The 27,999-nt window shown below is 43.2% G+C and overlaps 1 protein-coding gene across 1 annotated transcript; it reads right to left on the minus strand.

Moving 5' to 3' along the window:
- Window positions 1-994: 994 nt before the first annotated feature.
- tmprss3a (transmembrane serine protease 3a) lies at window positions 995-27,918 on the minus strand. Its single transcript, XM_031289641.1, has 14 exons — window positions 27,852-27,918; window positions 27,617-27,663; window positions 23,378-23,551; window positions 22,972-23,206; window positions 21,784-21,897; window positions 20,475-20,591; window positions 18,555-18,678; window positions 13,483-13,602; window positions 11,665-11,711; window positions 9,862-10,027; window positions 9,289-9,458; window positions 7,219-7,314; window positions 6,936-7,078; window positions 995-1,319 (listed from the first exon to the last, which is right to left on the minus strand). The coding sequence occupies exons 1-14, from the start codon at window positions 27,916-27,918 to the stop codon at window positions 1,035-1,037; spliced, it is 1,905 nt and encodes a 634-aa protein (XP_031145501.1). The 3' UTR covers window positions 995-1,034.
- Window positions 27,919-27,999: the final 81 nt, after the last annotated feature.

Raw genomic sequence — 27,999 nt, forward strand, 5'->3', positions numbered from 1 at the left:
ACTGCAGGGTTGTATTCAGTCAGGTGTGGCAGTATGCACAGTATCAGGGGCTGGTTTCACAAATGGACAAGGGGTGGTCAGTAGTAGAGTAGTCACATCTTCACATTGACATCCAAATCCATCCATTGCACAAAGCTTGCTAGCTCTTGGCTATTTTAAGACAATTCCGGCACAAAATGAACCTAGGGGTTCTCTGGGACATGTTTTCATGCTAATCAAATGTGTTTGTAGCTTGAAACAAGCTAGCGCGGACCCAGGGAAAGTAAAAACAAATTGCTATTTTGTACCACTAAAAAGGCTCAAAATATCATCAAACTTCAATGGTAGCATAATGAGGGTCCCTAAATGTTAACCGAAGCATTGAGAACTTTGTAAGTGTACAGACAGTTTGCTGGTTGACTGGATATCAAGACGGCGGCGGCATGTAAACATGAACGCGAGTGTCTTTAGAATGTATCTTTTCAATAAACTGTCCGTACACTTACAAAGTTCTCAATGCTTCGATTAACATTTAAGGACTCATTTGCAGTTGCAAATAAGGACATTTTTCTAACAAAAAACAATCTTCCAGTAGAATCCAATCTCAGTGGAGACATATGTAGCAGAGCTGAGATGCTGTGGCAGGGTTCAGCGTTAATGCTAACTTATCAGGAAGGCCACAGGGGAACTGAAGAAGATTTAAACTCAGAGTGTTAACACATCTCCACCCGAGAAGATAAACAGCTAAATTCCGTAGATTTACATTCTGGATCACTGCTGAAAACTGTAAAAAAAAAAAAAAATCTGTTTGGGTCTGCTCATCAGTCAATCTAAGAGCAAAATTAAAACCGGCCTAACACTACAGAGTGATGTAAGATATACAATTGTGAAACCAGCCAAGAGCAAAATTCATTTTTATTTACATCTGTGCTTTTCCTACTGTGCAATGTCAAAATGTAAACTCTGTCATTGGAACTACTTTGTAGTCGACAAGGCTCTTACAAATGCAGCCTTCCTTTGTCTAAATATATATCTGTATTTACTGATCCTTAAACTCAATTGTGTGTGTCCTGCAGAAACATGCTGACCATATGGTGAACCTGGTTCAGTACTAGTCTTAGGTTCTCCAAAGGCCAAACCTTTGTAGGGTCTGGTCCTGAAACAGGACAGCTGGTCATGTTACTGACCTCCATCTGTTGGCGGATCCAGCTGAGTGCCTGTGTAATGCGAGTGTAAACGCCCGGCTTGTTCCTCAAAGCACAGCCGTTTCCCCAGCTGGTCGCACCAACCAGCTTCCACACAGACGAGTCCTCATAGGCCAGAGGACCTCCACTGTCCCCCTGAGGAAACACACACACACACACACACACACACACACACACACACGACATGCAGGCAAAGGACAGAGTAAATCATTACATTTCATGTTGTCATAACAAGACTCGTGTGAATTTTGGGGGGTATTTCAAAATCTGCAAATTTGGGTCGTCTACCAAACGGAAGGTCGGTGGTTCAATCCCTGGCCCCTGCAGTCAGTCTACTATTTCGAGGTGTCATTAGGCAAGACACTGAACCCCAAATTGCTCCCGACCACCATCGGTGTGTGTGAATGAGTGTGAATGTTTATCTGATGAGCAGGTTGTATGGCAACCTCAGCCTCCAGTGTGTGTGTGTGTGTGTGTGTGTGTGTGTGTGTGTGTGTGTGTGTGTGTGAATGGTGTCTGCAGTGTGTGAAGCACTTTGACTGGTCATTAAGACTAGAAAAGCACTATAGAAATGCAGTCCATTTACATCCATTTTATTAATTTCCTAGAAAGGAACAGATAATAGAAAACTGTAAAGAAGACAGATGAACATCATCGGATTTATATTGAACTTTTTGAAGCTGTATGCGTCACAAGAATGTCGTCTTTGTGCTAATTTTACATTAAAACCTAGTCATCAGATGGCTGAACCAGCACTTATAGTCTACTTATTGCACTTAATACTTAGCTGTCTGCAAGTTTTTTTCTCTGAAAATATGCAAAATATGACACTGAGTCATGAGGGTCAACCAGAACAGTAAAGTTGTGGGACAGAGAAACGAGCTGAAACTCACTTCAGCTTTGAAGCCGAGGAGAGCTGCAGGCTCAGGTGATAACGGCATCAGTACCAGAGATTATAGAATTGTTCAATATAGCCACTGTGAGTAAAATATCACATATGTAGTACTCCTACTTGATAAGGACATTGTGATCGGCACTTTTAGTGGAGTTGCAGAATAGCTGACCACAGCTCACACTTGCAGAACATTTTAAGGACACAAGCCTGTGATTTATTGTCCCTACAGATGTCCGGTATATTCACATATGCAGTTGGATTGGTTGACCCATAGTGTGTCTGAACTGATCATATTCAAATCATGAGCACATTTTATTCCTGTGTATACAAATATAGTATACACCCTAGCGGCTGCAAATTACATTTGCAGCCAGGGTCGTCTAGCAACTCTCCGTTGGCTTGCGAGCTGGAAAAACCAAATTCTGGTCAGGCCAATCACATCGTGTATAGAGTCGGAGGGCGGGCTTAACATAAGGACGGCAGGGTTGCGACCAAGGGGGTAAGCTTCTCCTCGGACCGCGAACCTCCTATGGCGCCATTTTGATGCTAATAAGCCATCACCTCCCGTTAGCATTCCATTGACTGCCATTCATTTTGACGTCACTTTGACAGAGAATAACTTTACATCTGAAGAGTTTAAAGACTCCATTTGTCCATTGTTTATTTCTAAAGAAACACGACAATGTATAAAAGGCTCCATTACCTTGTACCTCACGTTATGGCTCCGTAGCAGACGTTTTTATAAAAATAGGCTAACGATTGTGTCATAACCACGAGACTTACTGTCGCATAGTAGAGGAATTACCGTATAGTACAGGAGAAGCGCGCAGGCAGTTTCGTCTCACATTAGCTGTTTAACTAATGTTAACTATCATTTTAGTGATCAATAATTAGCCTGTGTCTATGTTATCTCCTTACATATACCTACGCTCTCCGTCTCTGCTAGATTGGGAATGATTGAGATTTCTCTTGGCACAGCTACCAGAAGACTTACAACTTTCAGACACGTTGCTCACGTCACACCTACGTCGTCTCTCTCAGTTGGAGGCTGCGCAGTAACGCTCAGCCATCACCGGAGAAGTGCTTCTATTGGCCTTTACTGGTCTCCGTCCAGAGCAACGGGATCTGTTGGTCCATTCTTATATACTGTCTATGGTTGCGACGGTTCCGCGTGAATTCCCTGCTATTTGAAAACAAAGAAGATGGCTGCTGCTGCTGGCTAACAGCAGTCTTTTGAATCGGCTTTGGCGGCGACTCTGGAAGACTTGGAGTTAAGCGCTGAAGTCATTCTTAAAAAAGGAAGATGTGTTCAGAATTTTGCCGACCGGATACGGCAAAAGTTTAATCTATCAACCAGCGTTGCTCTGGTTGGCTATGAGTGCAGAGGGAATTTGAAAGACAACCGTTTATCCCGCCCCTCGGATTGAGCCCTGTCAATGGTGAGTTCCCAGACCCAACATCTTGATGTGGGTCTGGCTTGTCAGGCTAACAAATGTGTATACTGATATAAAAAAAAAAAATAAAGATAAAAACCTTGGGCATTGCAAAACATTCCACTTAGCTTACCTGTAAGCTTTGGACCTCTCTCCGAATATCCTGAGTTGTTTAGTACGGAAGAAGACTAGGGCCGATGTGAAAATGTTTTCACATGTGTCCCTAATCCTTCTGTAGTTAGTTCTTTTGGTTACACTTTACCTCAAGGTATCTACATAAGAGTGACATGACACTGTCATGAACGTGTCATAAACATTATAAACAAGTCATAAACGTTTATGACATAACGCTTCTTGGAGTTAGTGTCATTTGGTTTTTGTCATGACAAGTTATGGTTAGGGTTAGGGTTGGAGTTCATGTGTCATGACTGTCATGACAGTGTCATGTGTTCATGACAGAGTCATGTCACTCTTATGTAGATACCTTCAAGTACAGTTTTACAGTTCTTTTATTACTTGCAAAGAAAAAACTCTCATAAGGGACTGCTCGTTATTTAATTAAGGGGCCACCGGAGGAGTTTTGTGGCCTCTAACCTAAAAAGACGTGACCCTCCACTCGTCAGTAATAATTTTTCTATGAATCTCCAAAATGATTTGAAAAAGAGGCAAGAGACCTTATGTGCTAGTTTGCACTTAACAAAGAAGTTCAGATACCATTTGATCTTTACAGCCATGACATACAGGAGTTAACCTCTGCCTTCTCATCTTACACATCCCACTCCTCTGTTATGGTGTGGTGGCCATTTCAGTAGATTTACTCACTAACATTGTTGTGGAAACACAATAAGCATGGAAACTAAATGCACACTTCCTGCATTACTGCATTACTTCAAATACTAAGTTACTCCTCTAGTAAACTAGTATTCATATGAAATAAAACAATAAAACATTGAGACCATTCAGCAAAGGACGCTGGGATATAACCAATTCAACACTGGTTGCTATGGACTCGTCACTAGGCTTCCTCAGTCATTGTATATTTTAGCACATAGGTAAAGCTGCCGAAGCTGAACATTATATTCCAAAACACATATGTTTATTTTTAAAGCAGATTTTAAATTACATTGTAACAATTTAACAATTCGCCCTTATGAAATCCAATCATGGCACGGCTGTCTTGGAACGCAATAGACAGACGCTTAAATTCAACTAAAATTTAATAGTGACCAATCAGTGTTGGATCTAAAGTCTGTTGAGATGCCTCTCCAAACTCACCATAAAACGTTAAGACACGTTGAGAAAAAAGATCTGTATTTTGCCGTAATCCAATGACACGGAAAAAAAGTAATCCACAGCGATCAGTAGATCCACAAACAGACTCACGGTGTATCCAGCAAGGCCGATATGAGCGTCCCATTCACCAGCCAGCTCCAAACAGGTGAACGAGGCCTCTCCACTTCGCCGTTTAAACAAAGTGGAATAAACGTATAAAAGTCCAAATCTACACAAAACCCGCAATCAATTAGTAAGCTGACATCACATTTATATACATGGCATTTAGGAAACCTTTATTGCAACGTTGGCACGGTAAGATGTCCAGACTAGTGCAACAGTAACTTTTGTTTTTTGCGTCCTGCTGCTCCCATCGTCAGCCAGGTAATATTTTTTTTTACTAAAGCAGTATATGAAATCAGATGTATTACCTATCACCATTTAGTTGTTTTGTGTTATTTAAGATATTTATAAAATATCTGGTCATGCCAGATGTAATTTTTCCACTAATTTTTTAAACAATGCAATTACCTGTTTGAGCCACCAGGGGGGCAGTGCTCCTCCTGCCCCCCCAGCAAACTCCACGTATGTGGTCAGACCATCTGCTAGGGGGCCGAGACTGAGAGCTACATGGATAAATATGCACCAAACAAGCCACTTTGAAATTTTGCTCTTTTCATGAATAAAAAAGTTGGGTTTTTTTTTTTATTATTTATTATTTTGGGTAACCCTCCCCTCAACAAAAAATAAAAAGACATGACCCTCCCCTATTTTCCTCCGGTGGTCCATTCCATAAATACCGAACGGCCCCTAAAGATGCCATCAGCTACGTGGGAGGTTTGCAACTTCCAGACCTCAAAAAAGATCAACTAAGTGGCCTTGCAATATGTATATTTTTATTTCAGGGACAAATGCTATTGTTTGTACAGAGATTGTATTTTTTTTTTTTTACATTTTCAATCCCTCCCCGACCAACCCAGAACAGTCTGCCTTACATAATATTCATTGGCCTTGCAATATGTAACTGATTGTGTTCACAATAACACTTGAGAATGAAGCCTTTTTTTTTTCAATGTCCCCATACAAATTAGCTCTTTTTTAGAAAACCTGTTAAATAATGTTGCAAGAACTGATAGTAATTACAACAGCTAAGGCCACTAGAGCTTTATAACGTATTGAAGGAGAATCCAGGATTACATCCACTCTTACTACAGCCATTACTACCCTGATTTATGACCTGATGAAATCCAGGTTCCATCAACAGGCTATTCCGTCCTTATCAGTCCCTCCAGAAAAACACGATTATGCGATCGCATAATTCAATGCATAATCAGCCAAAGTCCGCATATTTATGCGGGGGCCGCATTTTTTCAAATACGCCGCACTTTCGCCGCATAAATTGCCGATTTCCGCGCAAAATATGCGGGGCTTGCATGATTTCATAATCCCCGCATTTTCGTTGTAAAAAAGTCCCATATATCTTAGCAGAAAGTTGAAAAATGTTGCATTTACTTCACACAAGAGCAGCCATTTTCCTCTGTTGCCATGGGAACGTTATGAAGTGACGTAATTACGCGACGTGAACATCATCGAAAAGCTGCAAACCCCGCGATGAAGCCATGAGGAAACCGCAATTTTTGCAAGTTCCCACAATTTCATCGCATAAAATTGCATAAATATCCCGCATATTCTATCGCATTTTTTAAGAAAACGTGCCGCATAGGGCGCCTGGGTAGCTCAGTTGGTAGAGACTCCGACCTGCGGCCCTTTGCTGTATGTCATTCACTCTCTTTCTCCCCTTTAATTTCTTCGGCATTCTTTTATAAATAAAGGCATAAAATGCCCAAAAAATAACCTTAAAAAGAAAAACAATATATCCAACTGAAAACACGCACCAAATGCTTGCTCTCGGGGAAATTGTTGGGTCTGTAAACTAGAGAGTGGTCTAGATCTACTCTGCCTGTAAAGTGCCCTGAAATAACTTCTGTTATGATTTGACACTATAATTAAAATGTAATGAAATTGTTATCTTATTTGAATGTTCCTAGTACAGAGCAGCAGGTCTGTGGGGGACACAGCCATCAGTGCTTGGCGTCATGATTCCTGCCAGTAAATCTTGGTGTTTAATGCTTAAAACAAAACCATCTGCACCTGACAGGAGTCCGTTCCTCCCTCCAGGTATCCTGCACAGATCATCCAGGAGGAGATGAAGCCCTGGTAAACATCTGGCTGGTTGCAGGTCTTAGTGGAGATGAGCGGCACCCTGGCCGAGCGCAGAACCACACTGGCCTCTCCTGGAAAACGCACGTCCATATAAGCACATATGTGTCAGAGAGGGCAAGGGCCACACATTATTACATTACACACAATTTAGAATGTAGCCGTGGGTGAAATAATAGAGCAGAAATCATCTGGTTTCCATGTTTCGACTCACCTTCATCCTCAGTTGCTCCCCATCCAGAGATCCAGCACACGGTGCCCTCCTCAAACTCCTCCCCATAGTTTGGCAGGCAGATGGGCTCGACGAAGCCTAAAGAGGAATATTTAGATGAACTACATCACAGTGTCAGACAGACTGTACAACAACAACACAACAATGTGTGTGCAGTTTCCACCAAAAATAACCAATCAATCATGCAGCTATTGTGTAATTACACCCAAATCCACCTTTCAGGTGGTGTCTGGCTGCTGCACTGTGGAGTGGAGTGAAACTGGGTTCAATAAATGCCTCTGAGAGAACTTTCCGAGTTGTTCTTCATTTTAGTTAGACGTCAGGAAGACATTACACATAACATGTACGCTTTCTTTCCTGTATGGCTGTGGAGAGTATTTTCGGATTTATAGAGTGATCAAAAAAAGCAGTGGTGTAGTCTACGTGATACGCAGGTATACGCAGTATACCCACTAAGAAATCTCCAGGATCTCCATATACCCACTTAAAAATACCCAGTGACACGCACCGACATACTTTACATTATATTTTTGATATATTTTGAATCGTCATCTGTCTTTTTTTTCTTCACATAGGCCAAATAAAGGTATTTCCACCGTAAATTGGTGCATAAAAGTTTATCCGAATGCAGGAAAGTCGTTGACGCTCAAAATAACCCTGGGGGAGGACACCCAGACCCCCCACTATGATATGCCCCCCTCCCCCAAAGGCAGATTCTGGCCCATATATATAGGCCAATATATTTATATACAGTACAGTATACGCACTACATTAGACTACACCACTAAAAAAAAGATATCCAAAATTCCCTCTGTAAAAACCTTTGACTAATATGTCAACAAAATGAAACAAGAATTTTTAACCTGGCTTTATCCAATTTCTAATGTATCCAACTTGTTTGGTTTCTGGGACAGGATGGGATGGGGGTAATATGTATGTGGAGCAGGGTCAGTCGGGGCCCCTCGTAGGTTAATCTGGCTCTGTATGTCAGTGATGATGACTGCCCCCTTACAGCTGCTGAATGCAGAATCGCTCAGAACCATTGTAGAAACATAATTTTAAAGGTCTATAGTCAGTGTGTTAGCTACAGTAGATGGAGGTCGGCACACCCCTGGTTTGGAGAAGCAGACAGGAATACAGACACTGAAGCTAAGCAATGTCCTGCTGTGGACCGGGGCAGCAGCTAAATGCATTTTAGACACCTGAAAATCCATATCAGTTTAAGTGGACGCTATATTTATAATATTTTCAAGGCTTTACCTTGCTGTCAGACAGCCCTTCACGACAGGGAACTGACACCGCTATCTCTGCTCTCTTCAAAGCCACCAGACTCCTTTGACAAACAGAGTCATTTTACCTGACAGAACACGAGTGTAGCATCAGGTAGCGTGAAGGTGATTGTGTTACTGTGTGACTTTGGTGTTTTAAATTGTTTAAAATTAAAAGATTCCCAACCAAGGGTACATGCACCCCAGGTTGCTTCTGCTGTTGCCAGTGGGTACCTGGAGATTGTGGACAAGCTCTACCAATTAGGAAAATTATAATTTATGATTTGATTAGAAGAATTTATCAGCTGTAACACCTGAACACAGGGATTTTAAACAGGTAGCTAAAAGTAATGAATACATGAATGGTAGAAATACATTGCTAAAAGTAATGCATAAGCAGCTGAAGTGTTTTGCTAAAACTACTGACTAAACTGTTCAATTAGGTATGTAATGGATAGCAATGGATAAATGGATAAGACATTCAGCCTTACTCCCAAGTAGTTGTAGTACACTAACCAAACCAACCTAAATATTGACAACATGGACAATATCCACTCCATTTTTATATAATTAATAGTCTTATATGTTTGGAACATACATTGGGAATTGATTAAGGGGTACCAGAGTTCATCGTTTTTTGGACTTAACGGAACCTTTTGGTCTCTTCTGAGTCTACTGTCGAAACTGCTGAGATGCAATAGTAGGTATGAATATACGAACACAGAGAAGGATGTTATTGAGAAAGAGAGCGAGGACTCGGCAAGGTCTTGGATGACACCAATACCATTGAAAGCAAGCGGCGTGGCCAGTTTCATCAGTGCGATGTCATAGTCCAGTCTGTTGGACCGGTAGTGAGCGTGGTATATGATCTGCTCCACAGCCAGAGACTGAGCCCCGTGGACCGGCTGCTCCGTCAGCCCCACCAGCACCGCCCACATGGAGGGGAATGCAAACCTGACGACAGACAGCAGAAGATACAGTGAGACAATATTCATGTCAGTATATGGGAGGGAATCCTTCAAGCTGCAGTGTGGCTTTCTTCCCGCGCTTTCACGGCTCTCGTCCTAAAGTAAGCAGGGACAAATCTGCTTCAACTATGCGTCACAGTCCTGCTCTGCAACCAGAGGCCTCAGACTTTTTGACCATGTGACAGTATTTCTTTAGTTTCATTCACTCTTAGTTTCTAGAGGATTTTGTGTTTCATGTTCCTTCTTTCACTCATTAGGTTTGAGTTTTCTGTGCTTGCGCTGTATGTACCTTATGTGTCCCTGTAGCCCTGCCCAGCATGACTTCCCTTGTACACCTGTTGTGTCTCTGGCCTCATCAGCCTGCCTTTGAGTTTCCGTGTGTGACTCACCCATACACACAGTGTGCAGCAGTGAGGACCCAGCGTGACGTTATGATGGAGCCTCCGCACAGGTGCTCACTGTTGAAATGGAGGCTGACCTGCCAGGGGAACTGACCCGGCTTGGAGATGTTTCCTCCAACGATACGAGTGTGGTACTTGGGCCTGGAGCCGCACTCTGAGGACAGATGCACGGAGGGTCAAAGGTCAGCTGTGCACCTCTAAGGCATGGATGCAAATAGAGCTGCAAAGATTAATTGATATCAACTATTAAATTAATCGCCTACTATTTTGATAATCCATTAATCGGTTGGGGTAATTGTTTATGAAAAAAAAAGGTAGAACTTCTCTGATGGCAGCTTGTTAAATGTGAATATATTTCTAGTTTCTTCACTCCTCTGTGACAGTAAACTGAATATCTGAGTTGTGGACAAAACAAGGCATTTGAAGACGTCATCTTGGGATTAAGGAAACAATGATTGACATTTTCCCACCATTTTCGGACATTTTATAGATCCATCAACTAATCGAGAAAAAAAAATCAACAGATTAATCGACAATGAAAAAAACATTAGTTGCAGCCCTAGCAAATTTATTCACATGCACTGGATTAACACCATGTGCTGGTGGGCTGATACTGGCCTTTATTAAATATTACTACAGTAACTGGCATGTGTCCCTGAGTTTCTTCTACCACTGAATCGGTGCCTTATGGCCCTGACACACCAACCTACCAATCGGCCGTTAGACAGTCTGGCGAGGTCAGTGACTCGAGTCTGTTCGGTGTGTTCCGTGCCGTCGTCTGTTGGAGGGGCCGTCGGCCTTCATTTGGGCTGATTTGATATGTTGAATCGGAAGGCGGGCAGGCTTAATGGCCAATCTGATTGGACGAGCGGGATGAGCCTGACTAACGGCTCTCAAAATCTGACGAAAATCTTTTAAACAGACCTTTGTCGATCTGAAATGGAGCCTTTAAGAGAGCTGCTATAGAAAGACTCTGTGTCAGTGTAGAGTTACACTGTCTCATTGTGTGTTCAGAGGCTTTTACCAGCCTGACCGAGGGGAACGTGACATAGAAAACATTTGAAATTTAAGGTTGTTTCTATGGAAAGGGTTAATCTATTGGGGTGCTGCAATGATTTGGTATTGCACTTCCGTAACATTTGGGGAGTCACAAGAGACATTACAAAAACAATGATCAAAATCAGTGCTGATGACACCATCAGGGTTATTTTCATGACATCATCAGGGTTATTTTCTGGAAATGATACAGGCTAGTGCATCTTATGACAAGTCTTCTAAGTTTTACATGTAAAATTGGTGGAATGCCCCTTTAAAGCTTAAAGATAAATATTGATCAAAAGTATTGACTATGAGCAAGTTTTGACCCGAAAGTATCACCATCAACCTTCACAAATCCATACTAGTTAAACCATAGTACATGCAAGCCACACACTCCACACACTCATGCACACACACACTGGTCCCACATCAGTTATGTATCTACATTGAGCCTTTGCTGTTTGCTTCTTAGCTAAGTGTTACAGTACATATAAACATCATAAAATATGTGTTGTCATTTTTAGTGGCGTGATTTTTAAACACAGACTACATGTCTTAAAAGTAACAACGCGCATGCCTACATATCCTATAACAACGACACACACAGATGAAACACACACATTTGCATGCCATGCAAGATCGTACGCACATGCAAGAGCACATGTGCTCCCCTTGACTCCATCTTAAATCCTCACTGGGAAAAAAACTCATGACTTAAACAAAGATCACTCAGTCTGCAGTGTGTTTTCTCACCCAGACATTTCAGAGTGGTCACCTTCCCTGAGCTGCACTCAGTCTTACTGTGGTGACACAGGAGGTGGACGTCAAATCACAGAGAAACTCAGCAAACATGGAGAAGTAGTAACTTTACAGACTAGGAAACAATGTAGAAGAATAGTTCATAGATTGGCTCTAACAGTTACACTTATTAAATATAGTGAAGATATTTGAGAGCAAGCTGGAAAGTAAAGTAGCTAAGGACATTTACTCATGTTTTGTACTTTGGAAAGTTCTGGCACTAACCCCTTAATCTGTCAATTGGGGACACATTGTTTTCCTCCACCACATTTCTGAGGGAAATATTGTACTTGTTACTTCACTTTATTTTTCTGACCACTAGCGCCGATGGTTCCCATAGAAAGTCATAGGAAAGCTAGCCTGACGTGGTCATACTCAGATTGTAGTGAGAATATGAGTCTGATACTGCTCCATTGGGCTGTGATTATGGGGCGTGTTTCAACCAAACCAGGAAAGAAAATGCCTCTGCAGTCAGTTGGATAGACCTACAACCAATCAGAGCAACGGACAGACCTACAACCAATCAGAGCAACGGAGTATGTGACGTTGCCGAATCCCGTAGGAAGGATGGAAAAAACATCTTTCCGATCGACAAATGCCTTGATCGCGGTTCTCTGTTCCTCTTTTAAAATGAATGCGCTGTCGATATCTTCTATAACATAAGCGATGGCGGAATCTACACATCTCAATTCTCCAGCGGCAGCCATCTTTGTTGTAAACAAATTCAACCCAAGCGCTCTTTGGTGACGTGGTTGATTACGTTAGGCCTGCTGTTGATCATCTGTCCATCATCGTATAAAGCCCGCCCTGATAATTTGATTGGTCCGAACAGCTCTGGTTGGAGCATAGTTGCTCCACAACGGATCAAGTCCACACCGAACTTCCCGACCTCAAATGTTGTGGGCGGGGCTAAGTTCGGCTGGCATCCAGGCTATAGGAAAGCTGCTGTGCGCTGCTCTTTAACAGAGGGGGTGCATTTAACCAGACGTCCATTTGCCAAACCAAGCAGTCCTCATCCTGAAATTATAATAACATTATTTAACATTGTTCTGTAAATGTGGAATGGGCTCACGACCCTTGTGGCTGTTAGGGGAAAAATATTCACTACAACTGCAGTTCTCAATAATAATAAAGATACCTTGAACCTTGAATAACAGTGGGTGTTTTCAGCCCTCCGGCCTCCAGCAGCAGTAATGAGCCCATTGGGGTTTGGTGTACAACAATGAGATGAAGGCGACACAGAACTCTAAAACGTACTTGGACAAGTGACACAAAGGTCACATTATGCTTTATTGGTAAGTGTTTTCAAACTGTATTTTTTTGTTTTTTATAAGAAAAGACAAGTAGGACTAAAACTTTGTTAAAAAGCAGCGCACTGTCGCTTCCTTGAGCTTTTCTAGAACCATCCAACAAGTCCTCCAAACCATAGACCACATAGGTTGTTTATTCCTACCCTCTAATACGACCCATAGGAGCAGTTCATAAATTAGCACCCCTGGTGGTTGCAGGAAATACGACCCACAGGAGCGTTTTCCGTCCTCATATCTAAACATAACGGAGACAGTTTGAAACACGTCGATAACGTTTTGAAACGCTCACAGGCTGGTTAGGTTAAGGCGACAGAAAAACTAAGTTTAGAAAAAGGTCGTGGTTTGTAATTTGCAGATTGAGCTGGATTAGGCGTCCATTTATACGCTGCCAAGTGTCACTGACCATCAGCACAGTTAGTTATGCATACTTTTCCATTCATTCCAATGGGGATGTGCTTTCTACCTGAAGGCTGTGGCGTTCTGGAGCTTAATGACCTGTGCCTGGTTCAGGTTGATGGACACCAGGTTGGACTGAAGGTCCTGCTCAACGGAGGTCAGAGAGACGAAGAATGATTCCATGTACCTGACAGACACACAGCAACACAGACACAATGTACAGCTGATGATCAGGCGGTTTCTAACATTTTTAACCTAAAAACAATAAGACTGATATGTTAAAATATTTTAAAAAAAGAGGGCGTCCGGGTAGCTCAGTTGGTAGAGCGTGCTCACATACATAGAGGTTTACTCCTCGATGCAGAGGCCGCGAATTCGAGTCCGACCTGCGGTCCTTTGCTGCATGTCGTTCCCTCTTTCTCACCCCTCTCATGTCATTAGCTGACCTGTCAAAATAAAGGCCTAAAATGCCCCTCTTTAAAAAAAAAAAACTATATATATATATATATATATATATATATATATATATATATACAGAACCAGCAACTAGTCTCCATGTAAAGTTCTTTACATTTATCAAATATGTCCATCTTGAGTTGTAGTGCAAAAAGAGCATTATCTTGAATATGTACAGTTTAGAAGAGCCTATTAGCTACCTGGCTTTCTACCCAAATACAGACTCTGAAAGCAAAAGTCAATCTCAACTCCCTAAACTTTTTCCATACTGTCTCTAATTGTCATGGAGCAGGTGGAGCGCTACCAGTTGGATCTGGTGGGGCTTACCTCTACGCACAGTTTCGGTTCTGGAACCATACTCCTGGATAGGGGTTGGACTCTTTTCTTCTCCGGAGTTGCCCAGGGTGTGAGGCGCCGGGCGGGTGTGGGGATACTCACAAGTCCCCGGCTGAGCGCCGCTACGTTGGAGTTTACCCCGGTGGACGAGAGGGTCGCCTCCCTACGCCTGCGGGTTGTGGGGGGGAAAACTCTGACTGTTGTTTGTGCGTATGCACCAAACAAGAGCTCGGAGTATTCGGCCTTCTTGGAGACCCTGAATGGAGTCCTGTATGGGGCTCCAGTAGGGGACTCCATAGTTCTGCTGGGGGACTTCAACGCGCACGTGGGCAATGATGGAGACACATGGAGAGGCGTGATTGGGAGGAACGGCCTCCCTGATCTAAACCAGAGTGGTTGTTTGTTGTTGGACTTCTGTGCTAGTCATGGATTGTCTATAACGAACACCATGTTCGAACATAGGGATGCTCATAAGTGTACTTGGTACCAGAGCACCCTAGGCCAAAGGTCAATGATCGATTTTATAATCGTTTCATCTGATCTGAGGCCGTATGTTTTGGACACTCGGGTGAAGAGAGGGGCAGAGCTGTCAACTGATCACCATCTGGTGGTGAGTTGGGTCAGAGGGTGGGGGAAGACTCTGGACAGACCTGGTAAACCCAAACGGGTAGTGCGGGTGAACTGGGAACGTCTGGAGGAGGCCCCTGTCCGACAGACTTTCAACTCACACCTCCGGCGGAGCTTTTCGTGCATCCCTGTGGAGGCTGGGGGCATTGAACCCAAGTGGACAATGTTCAAAGTTTCCATTGCTGAAGCTGCGGCGGGGAGCTGTGGTCTTAGGGTCTTAGGTGCCTCAAGGGGCGGCAACCCACGAACACCGTGGTGGACACTGGTGGTCAGGGAAGCCGTCCGACTGAAGAAGGAGTCTTTCTGGGATATGTTATCCCAGGGGACTCCGGAGGCAGTTGCAAGGTACCGAAGGGCTGCAGCCTCTGCCGTGAAAGAGGCAAAGCAGCGGGTGTGGGAGAAGTTCGGAGAAGACATGGAGAAGGACTTTCGGTCGGCACCAAGGTGCTTCTGGAAAACCGTTCGCCACCTCAGGAGGGGGAAGCGGGGAACCATCCAAGCTGTGTACAGTAAGGATGGGACGCTGCTGACCTCAACTGAGGAGGTAATGGGGCGGTGGAAGGAGCACTTTGAGGAACTCCTGGATCCGACTAATACGCCCTCTATGGTAGAGGCAGAGCTGGAGGATGATGGGGGATTGTCGTCAATTTCCCTGGTGGAAGTTGCTGAGGTAGTTAAACAACTCCACAGTGGCAAAGCCCCAGGGATTGATGAGATCCGTCCAGAAATGCTTAAAGCTCTGGGTGTGGAGGGGTTGTCTTGGTTGACACGCCTCTTCAACATTGCGTGGAAGTCGGGGACGGTGCCTAAGGAGTGGCAGACCGGGGTGGTGGTTCCCCTTTTCAAAAAGGGGGACCAGAGGGTGTGTGCCAATTACAGGGGTATCACACTTCTCAGCCTCCCCGGTAAAGTCTACTCCAAGGTGCTGGAAAGGAGGGTTCGGTCGATAGTCGAACCTCAGGTTGAAGAGGAACAATGCGGATTCCGTCCTGGTCGTGGAACAATGGACCAGATCTTTACTCTCGCAAGGATCCTGGAGGGAGCCTGGGAGTATGCCCAACCGGTCTACATGTGCTTTGTGGATCTGGAGAAGGCGTATGACCGGGTCCCCCGGGAGACACTGTGGGAGGTGCTGCGGGAGTACGGGGTGAGGGGGTCCCTTCTCAGGGCCATCCAATCTCTGTACGACCAAAGCGAGAGCTGTGTCCGGGTTCTCGGCAGTAAGTCGGACTCGTTTCAGGTGAGAGTTGGCCTCCGCCAGGGCTGCGCTTTGTCACCAATCCTGTTTGTAGTATTTATGGACAGGATATCGAGGCGTAGTCGGGGTGGAGAGGGGTTGCAGTTTGGTGAGCTGGGGATCTCATCGCTGCTTTTTGCAGATGATGTGGTCCTGATGGCATCGTCGGCCTGTGACCTTCAGCACTCAATGGATCGGTTCGCAGCCGAGTGTGAAGCGGCTGGGATGAGGATCAGCACCTCTAAATCTGAGGCCATGGTTCTCAGCAGGAAACCGATGGAGTGCCTTCTCCAGGTAGGGAATGAGTCTTTACCCCAAGTGAAGGAGTTCAAGTACCTTGGAGTCTTGTTCGCGAGTGAGGGAACAATGGAGCGGGAGATTGGTCGGAGAATCGGCGCAGCGGGTGCGGTATTACACTCAATTTATCGCACCGTTGTGACGAAAAGAGAGCTGAGCCAGAAGGCAAAGCTCTCGATCTACCGGTCAGTTTTCGTTCCTACCCTCACCTATGGTCATGAAGGCTGGGTCATGACCGAAAGAACGAGATCCAGGGTACAAGCGGCCGAAATGGGTTTCCTCAGGAGGGTGGCTGGCGTCTCCCTTAGAGATAGGGTGAGAAGCTCAGTCATCCGTGAGGAGCTCGGAGTAGAGCCGCTGCTCCTTCGCGTCGAAAGGAGCCAGTTGAGGTGGTTCGGGCATCTGGTAAGGATGCCCCCTGGGCGCCTCCCTAGGGAGGTTTTCCAGGCACGTCCAGCTGGGAGGAGGCCTCGGGGAAGACCCAGGACTAGGTGGAGGGATTATATCTCCAACCTGGCCTGGGAACGCCTCGGGATCCCCCAGTCGGAGCTGGTTAATGTGGCTCGGGAAAGGGAAGTTTGGGGTCCCCTGCTGGAGCTGCTACCCCCGCGACCCGTTACCGGATAAGCGGAAGAAGATGGATGGACCTTACTTAAGTAGAAATTTTGGGTATCTCTACTTTACTGAAGTAATTATTTTACAGCAGACTTTTTACTTCTACTCCTTACATTTTCACGCAATTATCTGTACTTTCTACTCCTTACATTTTAAAAATAGCCTTGTTTCTCCTATTTCAGTTCGGCTTGTTTTCATTCTGGCTTGTCATCGTTCAAAAAAACACAAAAAAAACAAAAACCTATCCAGATAAATTGCGCCATCCGGATAGAGTGAATTTGATTGTGGTTGGATGAGAAGTATAAACATATACCATTCCGACACCCTATTGGTTTGTACGCGCTCCATCGCATCTGCACATGACATACATCACGTCACACTCCAGCAAGGAAGTAGCAGACGTGTGTAGCCTAGTACGAAGATGTCCATGGCAGAGACTCAAGAGAACTCGAGTGAAATGTCCCAACCAAGCACCAGCGAGGAGGTTGGTAGCCAGGAAAACCAGCCAACCCTTCTACATCCCTGGCCGTAGCTGGAAGAATTTTTCGAAATGGTTGGATGCAAAAACAACTCCTTTTGAATGCGCTGCCAGCTGTGCGCACCCAAGTACCACGAGCTAATTGTTTCCAAAATTCGCCGTCTAATTTGAAAAAGCATATTGATATTATTTTTTCCCCCTTACATTACTTTTACTTTTATACTTTAAGTAGTTTTGAAACCAGTACTTTTACACTTTTACTTGAGTAAAAAGCTTGAGTTAATACTTCAACTTTTACAGAAGTCTTTTTAAACCCTAGTATCTATACTTCTACCTGAGTAATGAATGTGAATGCTTTTGACACCTCTGCAAATGATTTGCTCTGTCTGTCCCACGGCCTCTTCAGCATGCTGTTTGCCTCCCCCCCGTGATATTTAGGTGCATGTGTTAAAAAGTATCTGACTCAGTTTTTCCAATTATACCCTGTCCACAACGGCGAGGTGGTTGATTTCCATTGCAGTTTATTTAAATCTTCCCATTCCTGTTATGATGACAGAAGGTGTTCTATTTGCTGTCTAATAAGACTTTGTTCAGACTTTTGTTTGGACAGATGTGTTGAACCATCATACAGCAATCTGAACGGTGCAGGACAATCCAGATCGAGACCACAAGATGAACAAAAAGGGGGACATGGACACTAAATGTTATTGTCTTACTAGAGCACTGCGGTTCCAGAATGCAGAGTTACTTGTGGTTCCTAGAGTCTCTAAAAGTAGAATGGGAGCCAGAGCCTTCAGCTATCAGGCTCCTCTCCTGTGGAACCAGCTCCCAGTCTGGGTTCTGGAGGCAGACACCGTCACCACATTTAAGAGTAAGCTTAAAACTCTCCTCTTTGATAAAGCTTATAGTTAGAGCTGGCCCAGGTTTGCCTGGGACCAGCTCTTAGTTATCTGTAAAGTGTCCTGAGATAACTTCTTCTGTAATTTGACACTATAAATAAAATTGAATAGAATTGACTCTTCCATCACACCATATTATGCACATAGAGCTGAGAAAGTGTTAAGAAAACAAGGGATTTGAGCTGCAGACAAACCTGGAGTATCCCAGTTGCTTGCAGGCAGAGACCCCCAGCCAGTTGTTCCAGCCCTCTGAGCACACCGTCTTCCAGACTCCCCCTCTCTGGACCTGCAGGACCGAGCTCCTCCCACTCAGACGCACTGACAGACAGACAGACAGACAGACAGACAGACAAAGAGATATATAGATAGTAGTCTCGCATTGCCAGACCTTCCTCCACAGCGCTGCTAAGAAGGTCTGGCTAGTCCACACCACATTCCTAGATGGGAGAAAAACGTGCTCTGGTTAATTGGTATTTCTTTAAACCAATCACAATCGTCTTGGGCAGCGCTAAGCGCCGGACGCAGGTACAGTGCCTCTGCAGAATAGCCTCGGGAAGGAACATGTTTTGGTGGAACATATGCACGTAGGGATGTGAACTCTGGAATCAAAATGGCTGTCGAGTGTGTGATGAGAATTTTAGTCAATAAAAAGATAAATATGATTTGATTGTCGGTTCTAGCTTGGAGGATTTTTCCCGAATCCCCTTCGGCGGCACCGGAACAATCCCGTAAATGAACCGTCGTCGACATAGACTATATAGATAGAGGCGGGCAGAAAGGTAAAAATCCAATGACAGCCTATAAACTACTGTAAGTCAACACATCCCCCAGACTCTCAAACCCAGGGTAACGTAAATAAAAATATAGCGTTAAATGATCAACAATAAACCTGTAACCGGTTTGCAGCCAACGTTAATAATTAACGTGGTGGCAGCCAGCGGGACGTAAATGATTACGTAACGTTACATCCCCCAAAAAGTTTGGCAAACATTTCATAACCTCTAGTGGGAGTTTACCTCTGTAGGTCGTATAAAGCAAGAAGAAAGCTAACGTTAGCTGGCCAATGTTCCACTACATTTTCGGTAACACTTTACTTACTTAGAAGGTATCTACATAAGAGTGACATGACACTGTCATGAACACATGACACAGTCATGACACATTAACCCTAACCCTAACTCTAACCCTAACTTGTCATGACAAAAACCGAATGACCCTTACTAAAAGAAGCGTTATGTCATAAACGTTTATGACTTGTTTATAATGTTTATGACACATTTATGACACTGTCATGTCACTCTTATCATTTTTATCATCAATATCATTTTATCCAGTATGGAACACATGATTAAAATGCTGCAGGTTTTCATTGAGACATGATACTGATATGTGTGCTGCTGGCACATGCTGCTATTATGTCATCAGTTAAAGGTCCAGTGTATAACATTTTTAGTTGTTCATTATCAAAATCTGTGTTGCCCGTTCACAAACTTATCCTTTTTCATGAATATTTACCACCACCATCAATTCCAAGTATTCCTATTGGCTTGAAATTTTACATTTGTATTTGCATGAACTGGAGTAGACGCTCCATATTCATGCTCCATCTTGAAATACGTTAGCCGGTAAGGGACATACAGGACATACTGCTCCGCCTTTCGTGTTTTCGCTGTCACATGATAAACTCACAGCTGCTGCTAATGCTGCTAATGGGTATCCTAGCTTCCCAGCCCCGGCAAGTTTGAAGAAGGAAACATGGAGGACCACACGTATTCAAAATCCAAATTTCAGGAACAGGAGTCTTCTTCTTCTTCGCTCAGAAAAAGAAAAAGGATATTGAAAAGAGCAAGAGACCGGCTTTTTGAAGCGTGAAGGCTACCGTAGCTGTAATACGTACTTTGAACTGCGTGGCGGGAGAGAGTTAATTGATATATGATCTCAACGCTAGATGGGAGAAGTTCCTACACATTGGACCTTTAAAGATACTATTTTAGATACATTTTTATCATTCTTTGTATTCTGATATAGATTGGCCCTTTAGCTGACTGAAGATCTATCACTATGTACGCGTCTGTTTATGTGTGTGTGTGTGTGTGTGTGTGTGTGTGTCTCACCACAGCCGAGCTCGTCCTCTCCGTTGTCACAGTGCACCTCTCCGTCACACTGAGACGAGGGCCTGATGCATTTAGGTGATGAACCACAACGAAACTGCCCTGCACAGCTTAAACCCACTGTAGAAACACACACACACACACACACACACACACACACACACACACACACACACACACACACACACACACACACACACGATAAATCACTGGAGTTTCAGTATGCTAACATTTGCTAATTAGCACAACTCATATCTGCACCGAATTTCATGGCAATATATCCAACATATCTCAGTGTGGATCAAATTGGTGGACCGGCATACAGACCGACATTGCCATCCGTAGAGTCATGCAGCTAGCGTGGCTAAAAGTTTTTCAGGGTAATGGGTCCACAATAGTATTAATTGTGCTGTAGAGTCTACACAGGTTTTTACTTTGGCTCTATCCAGTAGTGGCATCAAGAATTACACTGGGACTTCCCATCAGGGGTGTTATACTGGGGGTGGAAAGGGGACTGAGTACAAAAAGATGATAGAAAGTATAGCTGTGGATGTAATGAGGGTCCCATAGAGAATGCCTTTTTACAGGGCCCAGAATGTTGTGCTTAGCATCCTGTATTTTGATGTAATTCAAAGAAAATAAACATCACATGAGGTCAACCTCTCCAGGGGCCAGTATTACAAAGTGAGATGAGTGGACCAGCCAGCTACCTTCGGCTTTTAAAGTTTTCTGGTATCACAAAGCTGGCTCACTTCACCCGAGTTTGATCACCATGGTAACCTATGCCGCAGGGCAAACCAATCAGATCGGGGGGAAAAAAAACATTCCACCTCGGTGAATATCACTCTTTGACTTTCAAAACTTAATATCCAATGTTTGAATCCTATTCTTCAGTTTTGAAACCATATTTTCACTTTTAAAATGTACATTCAACCTTTTAAATGTATCTCTCGATATGTGACGGTGATCCAACTTCATAGATGAGAGGATGGCAGCAGTACAGGTCCGACAGAGTATGAGAAGAAAAAAATATAAAATGTCTGCTGAGACATCAAACAGTTACGGACTTCCAACCACATGGTGTCTTTCTTCATCTGACAATGACTTAACTGACAATCACATTACAGCTGGAAGTGGAAGACAATGTGTCAGTGACCTCATGCATTCTGACTGCACTGTGTGGGAGAGACCTACTGTATATTGTATAACAGATAAGGACCACATCAAATATTGATGGAGCAAAGGCAGTCCATGCTACAGTGGCTCCATTATAGCCAAATAGAGTAAGTTCACACAGCACTGAGCTCCTCACCTCCGAGGCCGATGCCGAGAACGAGAGTGACCACCGCGATGAGGCACGAAGCGATCAGCAGCTCCAAGCGGTGGGCCAGCACTCTGTTCTTCCAGCTGTTCTCCAAGTCATCCTCTATTGAGGAAAAATAGTTTATGAACATCTACGCTGTTTAAATATCATACAATATGAGCTGCCAGCAGTTCAAACATCAAGAGGAGATTTCTTCAGAAAAAAAGCTGAAATTGTATGTGATTTCTATAATTTATGAATACAATCTATGAAATGTGGTGTTCTCTTGGGAATTGTACAGCTACAGCATTGAAAAGCTTATGAAACACAATTCACGCCATGAAACAATGGACAACACCAACAGTCTGTTTTCTTTGGTCAAAACCAGAGCGATAAAGAGTAACCTCTTGGTCCCTACTCGGTCCGTGGCACTCCAACAAAGTGACGCTGTTGTTTTCTACGAGACCAGTGAAGGATATTAGAAGCACTTTTCCGGTGATGGCTGAGCGTTACTGCGCAGCCTCCAACTGAGAGAGACGATGTAAATGTGACGTGAGCAACCTGTCTGAAAGTTGGAAGTCTTCTGGTAGCTGTGCCAAGAGAAATCTCAATCATTCCCAATCTTGCAGAGACGGAGAGTGTAGGTATATGTAAGGAGATAACATAGGCACAGGCTAATTATTGCTAACTAAAATGGTAGTTAACATTAGTAATTAAACTTAAACAGCTAATGTAAGTCGAAACTGCCTGCAAGCTTCTCCTGTACTATATGGTAATTCCTCTACTATGCGACAGTAAGTCTCGTGGTTATGACACAATCGTTAGCCTATTTTTATAAAAACGTCTGCTACGGAGCCATAACGTGAGATACAAGGTAATGGAGCCTTTTATACATTGTGATGTTTCTTTATAAATAAACAATGGACAAATAGAGTCTGTAAATGCTTCAGATGTAAAGTTATTTGCTGTCAAAGTGGCGCCAAAATGAATGGCAGTCAATGGGATGCTAACGGCGGGTGATGGCTTGATAGCAACAAAATGGCTCCATAGGATCTACGCTTTGTGGACGCTCGCTTACCCCCTTGAGCACACATTGTCTTACATTTCAAGCAGATCCCACTGTAACTCTACCTGTGTGCAGTAATGTCCACATCCATTGTTGCATGCTGTAGCATTAAGAACATCACAAGGTCTCACCGTGCATAAATGGCTGCACCTTGGTGATTGGCATGGTTGGGCTGGGTGCAGCCAGAGGTCGGGGCTCTTCGGGTTTGGCAGATTTGTTTTCCAATTGGGGGTTAGTAGCAAAGCTGCCCAGGGGCCTGACGTTCAGTGTGTTGGGGGTCTCAACAGTGGGGAGGTCTTCTTCCGTCACTGAAACCACCTCTATCCTGGAGGTGTCTGGCTGCTCAGGAGCCTCTGCCTTAAGTTCCTAAATGGGCATAATGGAAAAAGAAATGATCCGTATGACAGCTGAGGATTTATTTAATAAAAGGAATCTACTGATCAAATTGTGATAGCAGAGACACAAGTATTAAGACTTTATCCAACATTTTGAAGATGTATTTGGGATCAAACGTTTTACTGTTAGGTCAATTTGTACTTCCAGTCCAAGTACTGCAGATTCGTTTTCCAATTGGGGGTTAGCAGCAAAGCTGCCCAGGGGGCTGACGTTCAGTGTGTTGGGGGTCTCAACAGTGGGGAGGTCTTCTTCCGTCACTGAAACCACCTCTATCCTGGAGGTGTCTGGCTGCTCAGGAGCCTCTGCCTTAAGTTCCTGAATGGGGGCAATAGAAAAAGAAATGATCTGTATGACAGCTGAGGATTTATTTAATAAAAGGAATCTATTGAGCAAATTGTGATAGCAGAGACACAAGTATTAAGACTTTATCCAACATTTCGAAGATGTATTTGGGATCAAACGTTTCACTGTTAGGTCAATTTGTACTTCCAGCCCAAGTACTGTAGTGTCTTGGTTTAACCATAGACAGTAAAAGATGGACAATGTGACGCTGTTGTTTTCTGCGGAGACCAGTGAAGTCTATTAGATGCACTTTTCCGGTGATGGCTGAGCGTTACTGCGCAGCCTCCAACTGAGCTTGAAGACGTAGATGTGACGTCAGCAACCTGTCTGAAAGTTGGAAGTCTTCTGGTAGCTGTGCCAAGAGAAATCTCAATCATTCTGAATCTTGCAGAGACGGAGAGCGTAGGTATATGTAAGGAGATAACATAGACACAGGCTAATTATTGATCACTAAAATGCTAGTTAACATTAGTAATTAAACTTAAACAGCTAATGGAAGTCCAAACTGCCTGCAAGGTTCTCCTGCCGGTACGGTAATTTGTCTACTATGCGACAGTAAGTCGCGTGGTTATGACACAATCGTTAGCCTATTTTTAAAAAAACGTCTGCTACGGAGCCATAACGTGAGATACAAGGTAATGGAGCCTTTTATACATTGTCGTGTTTCTTTAGAAATAAACAATGGGCAAATAGAGTCTTTAAACGCTTCAGATGTAAAGTTATTCTCTGTCAAAGTGACGTCAAAATGAATGGCAATCAATGGAATGCTAACAGAGGGTGAGTGCTAGGTAGCATTAAAATGGCGCCATAGGAGCTACGCTTTGTGGAAGCTGGCTTACCCCTTTGGGTTTATCCCAGTGATAAGGAAGGTGTTAAAAGGTTCAGCATGGTTACTGCTGTGCACCGGTTGTTACGAGAATTATTGACAGTGCAAGCTACAATATCAGACTGCATGATTTTACATGTTTTAGTATCCTAAATCATGAGACTCTATGCCTGGAAAGGTTGTGGCTCCCCATGTTGGGATGTATTTGTTGTAAGGTGACCAGATTTCTGAGACAAAATCCGGGGACATTTTCAGCTTAGAAGCATAAATACCTCCAAAAAAGGTAATGTTTTTATCTTTGTAAAACTTAAAACGGGGACACTGCCCCAGGAGCGTCACTAGGCCTAGAGCTGCACTGGGGCACAAGCCCCCCTAGGGGGGTCCATGGGCATGCTCCCCTGTAAGAAAATGTTGTCTATTTTAATGTTTAAATGCATCAATCTGGTGCACTTTGAAAAGAAATTCAGAGGTTAGACTTGATTATTCTTATGTATGGATGGAAATATTTGTGCTGTAGCCTAAACTATTTTGCACTTGAGAATTATAACCATGCACACACAGGTGGAATAGTTTATTCTTCATATTTTTGCATTGATGTCACTAGGAAGCATACCAGTAGAAATATATATTCATATTTGTAAGTGGGATATATATAAGTAAGTGGGATTGTCTGGAATCTGGCAATATAATAACCATTATGGTGGGATACACTGACTAAGCAATTAACAAAAATGTCTGTGCTGACATAAATAGTTTACAAGAGAATACATTGCCCTTTGGCTGAGTCTCTATCTGTCAGAGGGAGAGCAGGATTGCGGTTGTGAAGAAGTTGGTAATTTCATGGTGCAGATTAACACTTTTGCATGCACTATATCCATGTCACATTCTCATTAGGGGCTGAGCCCCCCTAAAGGTCTGATCCTAGAATCGCCCCTGCTGCTACTTCATACTTGTACTCCACTATACAACTCAGAGGGAAATGTTGTAATGTTTACTGCACTACATTTATCTGACAGCTTTTGCTTTATTGCTTCAGGCTGGGCTTGTTTCTGCAACAGCTCATTGAGTAGTATATGCAGTATTAAACGAGATTGCTGCAGTCAGCAACAGTGAAACGAGCTACAATGTAAGTTAATAGGTCAATTGTCCAGCTTGTATTTACGTTCATAAAAGTGCTTGTTTTTCCACTGACAGGCTCAGATTAATATTCTAAGTGTCTGACAACATTATGGAAAGGATTTCTAAGGAGGTCGATCTTTCTGTTAAAGAGTAAGATCCTTTTTTAAAACATAAAAAAGTCTGCGAAATTGCGTTCGCTAAACCCACCAGACTACAACAGTAATTTTAGCATCGTAAAATAGGCATTCTAGAACATCTCTGAGCTCTGAGGCTTGCTCTGGATGTCTTGAGCATGTGCTTGTAGGGTGCACGACAATTTCATTCCAATTTCGGGTCTGGCAGTCACAGTGAAAACCGGGGACATTTCCGGGGACAGCTCCAGCCGGGGACAGGTCACTGAAACCGGGGACGTCTGGTCACCCTAATTTGTTGTGCTTCAACTTTAACTTTATTATCCTGAAGGAAATGTCATCTGATTTGATACTGCTAGTTGCGGTACCAAACAAGATTTTTATTTAGAATGGTATTTTGACACATTTTTTCTACAATATGTAATATGTCTGCATTAAAATGTCTAAAAAACGACTATTCCTATGTTATATGATTTGTTGAGTTGGGTACATTATCCCAAATGTTTCCAACACTGTTCAAACCCAGAGGAATCTGTAATTTTATTTCACTTAAAACATTTCGTTTGGTCGCCTGTCAGTAGTCATGCTTCTATCAATGTATTTTTATGCGCATTTTGAAGTACCGCATTAGAAAATGTTGATGGAAACGGCAAAATTCGCAAAAAGGTTTTTACGCTTGCTTGAGGTGGTTTTTGCCTTTTTCGAAAAAGAATTAATGCGCGAAATGGGAGATGGAAACAGCTTTGCCGAATAAGTTGTGAGGAAGCGAACATGTAAGTCACATGACTCTAGTCCCAGTTAGAGGGTGACAATTGTTTGGGAACGGCAGTCAATTTCACTGTTGGTAACGTTATAGGGACAGAATAGAGCATAGAAATCAACGGGAGCGGGACGTTGTTGATGCTGTTGTCTTGCTGTTGTCTCGCTGACACCAAATGTCTCTGCCACAACCCTGTATTCTGCACATGTGGCCAACTTGTACAATGCTACCTCTCTCCATTTAGCCAAAGAGCTTCTAAACTCTTTGATTTAGCAAGCTGGTTTGCAATCTACAACCATGTGTTACGTCAACTTCTGAAGAAACTACGCCTGGCGTAGTGTAGTTTATTCACTCTAAACCAGTTGATAAAAACACTTCTAATTCGCATTTTCCTTTTTTTCTTTTTTGCAACATTTTAAAAGTTTGCATAAATTTGCTTGACAATTACAGGGAAACATGACTAGTGGTTACTAGTTACTCTAACTTCTGTCAAAACACGGGAAACACCTGATGATACGCTCGAGAGTAATTGTAAATCATACAATATGTCAAAGAATTATACTCAGTGACCGTAATACAGCTTTTTCTGCCACACAGCATCCTTTTTCATTGATTACATGCCACTTTGCAACACAGTCATACAGCAGAGACCTAATTTATTGATATGATATTTCAATGTCGATCGATCCAGCTTAACGTTACTGCTACGTTGACAAGTAGCTCATGCTAATACTTGGTGAGTAACATTAACAGCATTTTACAACATTGTTCAAGTGCTCATAAAGGGCTTTTTAGTATGACTGTTTTGACCACGGTTAACAGCACTGGGCTAACCCACGATTAGGTTTGCCACGTTTCATTAGTTGTATAGACAGAAGACTAAGTTTATATATCCGTAATCCTGGGTCCATCTATCATTGTTTCATTTTGTAACTAATCATTACCTTTAATAGGATTATTCTGACCAATGTTTTGATTAATCAATTAATAATTAATTCTATGAAATGGCAGAAAATAAAGAAAAGTGCACATCCAAATTTTCTCAAGGAGATGTTCTCAAATGTCTTGTTTTTTTCTAACCAACCGCTCAAAACCCCAAAATATTCAATCAATTCGAAACAATAGAATTAAAACAAAGAATTTCCTGTCTATCAACTAATTGTTCCAGCACTAATTTCATTGACTATATTTTGTCCACTTACTGTTGGGGGAGTTGATGTGTCAGCAGCAGCAGTGTTGGCAGCAGGATCTGCAAAAAAATGGGATGAGAAACAGTGGGATGGATGGAGATAACATTAATAGAGGAAAGACAAAGAGAATGGAAGTAAGGGAAGAAGAGATGATGAGGAAAAAGGGAAAAAACAACAACCAGGAATCCTCAAGAAAAAGCCTGGTTGAGTTCTATTCCTGGGTTTGACCAAGTTATGTCCAACGTACTGATCTTCACGAAGCTTTTCGTCATCATGCCATTGTCCACACTCAACTTCGCTTTGTCTAAGACCATGTCCTCCCAATATCCCTCTCCCTTTTCTTTCCCCCTCTCTCTGTCCTAATGGCTGCCCTCCTGCCGTGCCTACACTTTGGT

This window comes from Sander lucioperca, chromosome 8 (assembly GCF_008315115.2).
Source record: "Sander lucioperca isolate FBNREF2018 chromosome 8, SLUC_FBN_1.2, whole genome shotgun sequence".
Taxonomy (NCBI): Eukaryota; Metazoa; Chordata; class Actinopteri; order Perciformes; family Percidae; genus Sander; species Sander lucioperca.